Consider the following 2463-nt stretch of genomic DNA (forward strand, 5'->3'; position numbering starts at 1 on the left):
CTAAAACATTGTCACGTTATTATCAATTCGTTCGAATATGACCGCGGTCGGACATATTTGAAAACAACACAAATCGCAATTCGATTATTTAAACAAAACAACCAAAAGCAGAAGAAAAAATTAATAATAATAATAATAATATGAGGCGGGTGACGTCACGAAAAAATTAAGAAAATTTATACGACGTTGGATAAAGTTCAATTCCGATGAAATTTATTTTTCTTAATGCGCGCGAAAAAAAGAGAAAAAATATGTAAATATTTTTTCTCCCCACCCCCCCCTCGTCGAAACAATATTTAAAATAAGTGACAGTATTTCCCGGGGGAAAGGGGGAAGAGGGGGACAGAATAAAAAAATGATGAAGTTGATGATGATGATGATGATGAAGGAAAACAAGAACCAACTACCGACGGTGACTGACACTCGTTAATATGAACGAACATTAAACCTGTTCCCCCGTTGGGGGACTCTTTCGAAGAAAAAGAAAAGGAAAATAAAAATTTTCCGAGGAGTTTTCCGAGTAAGGGTGCATACAATTATCATTTTATCATCAACCCCTCGAACATTGTTCGATTCAATAAATTTAAAAATGGAGAAAAAATAAAAAAAAAAATCCACGCGGGTGATTCCTCCTATCGACGGTTGAAATATTCAAACGGTTACGGATTTAGGTACCGCAATTACCGGGGGGGGGAGGGGGGAACGCGCGCGACTCGGTGAACGATCAAAAATAATAATAATAATAATAATTTTACCACACCGTCGTGTGTTAATGACATTATCGATAATAAATTCGCCACAGTTTTGGAAAAAAAAAAAAAAAAAAGTAAAAAAAAAAATTTTTTCACGCACGCGCACTAAACGCAGAAAATCCCTCCGTCCGCCCACTCGCCCCCCACCCCCACGAAACTTTTAATTCTCCAGCTTCTCTAATTTTTGAGCCTGTTTTGAAGAAATAAAGAGGAAAAAAAAAAAAAAAAAAAACTTGATAGAACTTTTCGAAATTTAGACATATTAAAAGAAAAATAGAGATTTTTAACTGTCACGCAAAACGTCACGCAACAAACTCCGTGACACACACACAACTACTCCGCGTTCGATTTGTTTCGAAACAAATAAGAAAAAAATTTTGTTTACTTTTTTTTTCGTGGCAATAAAATAACAGAATTCAAATTTTAAATTTTTTTTTTTAAAAAATCAATTTTCAAAATTTAAACGTGGGAGGAAAGGGGCGAGGGGGCGCGGAGCAAGGGAAAATATGAAAAAAAAAAAAAGCGCGCAAAAAAAAAGAAAAGAAAAAAAATTAAACTTACCGGGTCTTCTGGGAGTTGGTGGAGGCGGTGATAAAGCCGGTACAAGCTGTAAACAAAAAAAATTTTTTTCTTATTTTTAAAAAAAAGGAAGATGGAAAGGAAAAAAAAAATTTTCCTTTTTCTTCTTACCTTTGTCAAATCCGAACTGAAATTGAATCTTATATCAGTTTCTTTTCTAGGTGTAGCCGCTATCGGAGCCGCGATGGGTACAATTTCTTCCGTCATTTCCTAATTTAAAGAAAATAATAATAATAATGAGTTATTATTATAACATTATGGTTCCGCGAAGACGACCACTGGCCACCACACAAAATGCTCTCACCTTCAAAATGCTTTCGACTTCGTGGGGTGCCGGAGTTGCCGGTTCTTGTATGTCAACGGGACAGTCCAAAGCATCGTAGCGGGGCAAATTTCGAGCCGTCGGTTGGGAGACTCTGTTATTATTATTATTACTACTACCACCACGAACGGACTCCGAACTCTCCGAATAGTGGGAACTTGTTCGATTCGGCGGCCCTTTGGCTTGTATGACTGGATTCGATCTTTGATCGTTTTGTCCCCCGTGTTTGAGGGATTGTCCCGGATAACCGCCGCGGCCGCCGTAGGGAGGTTTTCCATCCTGCGGCTTTATGAATCCTCCCCGCGTCGCGCTCGGATGATGATTGCTTTGCTGCGGAGGTTTCTTAAACTCGGGCGGAGGAGGCTGGAGCCGAGACGAGGCACATGGATCCGAGACGGAAGCCGGAGCCGGACTGGGAGGGGGATGTGGTCCATCTACACCTATCAGTCGTTTAGGTTGTTCTAGGAACTGTCGCATCAATTGGAAGGGCCCCAAATGTTGCTGAATTTGTTGAGTCATAGGATCGCTCCTCTGTGACGGATTTACCTGTCATTCGAACAAATAAACGACAAAAAAAAAATTAATTTTTATACTAACGTTCGCTCTTTATTTATTATTATTATTATTATTATTTTTTCGAGTCTAATAAAAATTCAAAGGAAATGTAAAACCAAAAAAAAAAAAAAAAAAAAAAAAAACTGGCCGGATTCCATCACACACACATTTATAAATTATTGCCTCCATTTATTTTTTTTTTTTTGTGTTTCAAAAAAAAAAAAAAAAAAAGATGTTTTCAAAAGATGGAAAAAA

At 37.6% G+C, this 2463-nt stretch overlaps 1 protein-coding gene across 1 annotated transcript; it reads right to left on the reverse strand.

Annotated features, from left to right (window-relative positions):
- Positions 1–844: 844 nt before the first annotated feature.
- Positions 845–2172, reverse strand: Phum_PHUM261770 (uncharacterized protein; the record flags this gene model as incomplete). Its single annotated transcript, XM_002426545.1, has 4 exons — positions 845–942; positions 1314–1359; positions 1443–1541; positions 1636–2172. The coding sequence occupies 4 exons, from the start codon at positions 2170–2172 to the stop codon at positions 845–847; spliced, it is 780 nt and encodes a 259-aa protein (XP_002426590.1).
- Positions 2173–2463: the final 291 nt, after the last annotated feature.

This window comes from Pediculus humanus, genomic scaffold (assembly GCF_000006295.1).
Source record: "Pediculus humanus corporis 1103172107635 genomic scaffold, whole genome shotgun sequence".
Lineage (NCBI taxonomy): Eukaryota > Metazoa > Arthropoda > Insecta > Psocodea > Pediculidae > Pediculus > Pediculus humanus.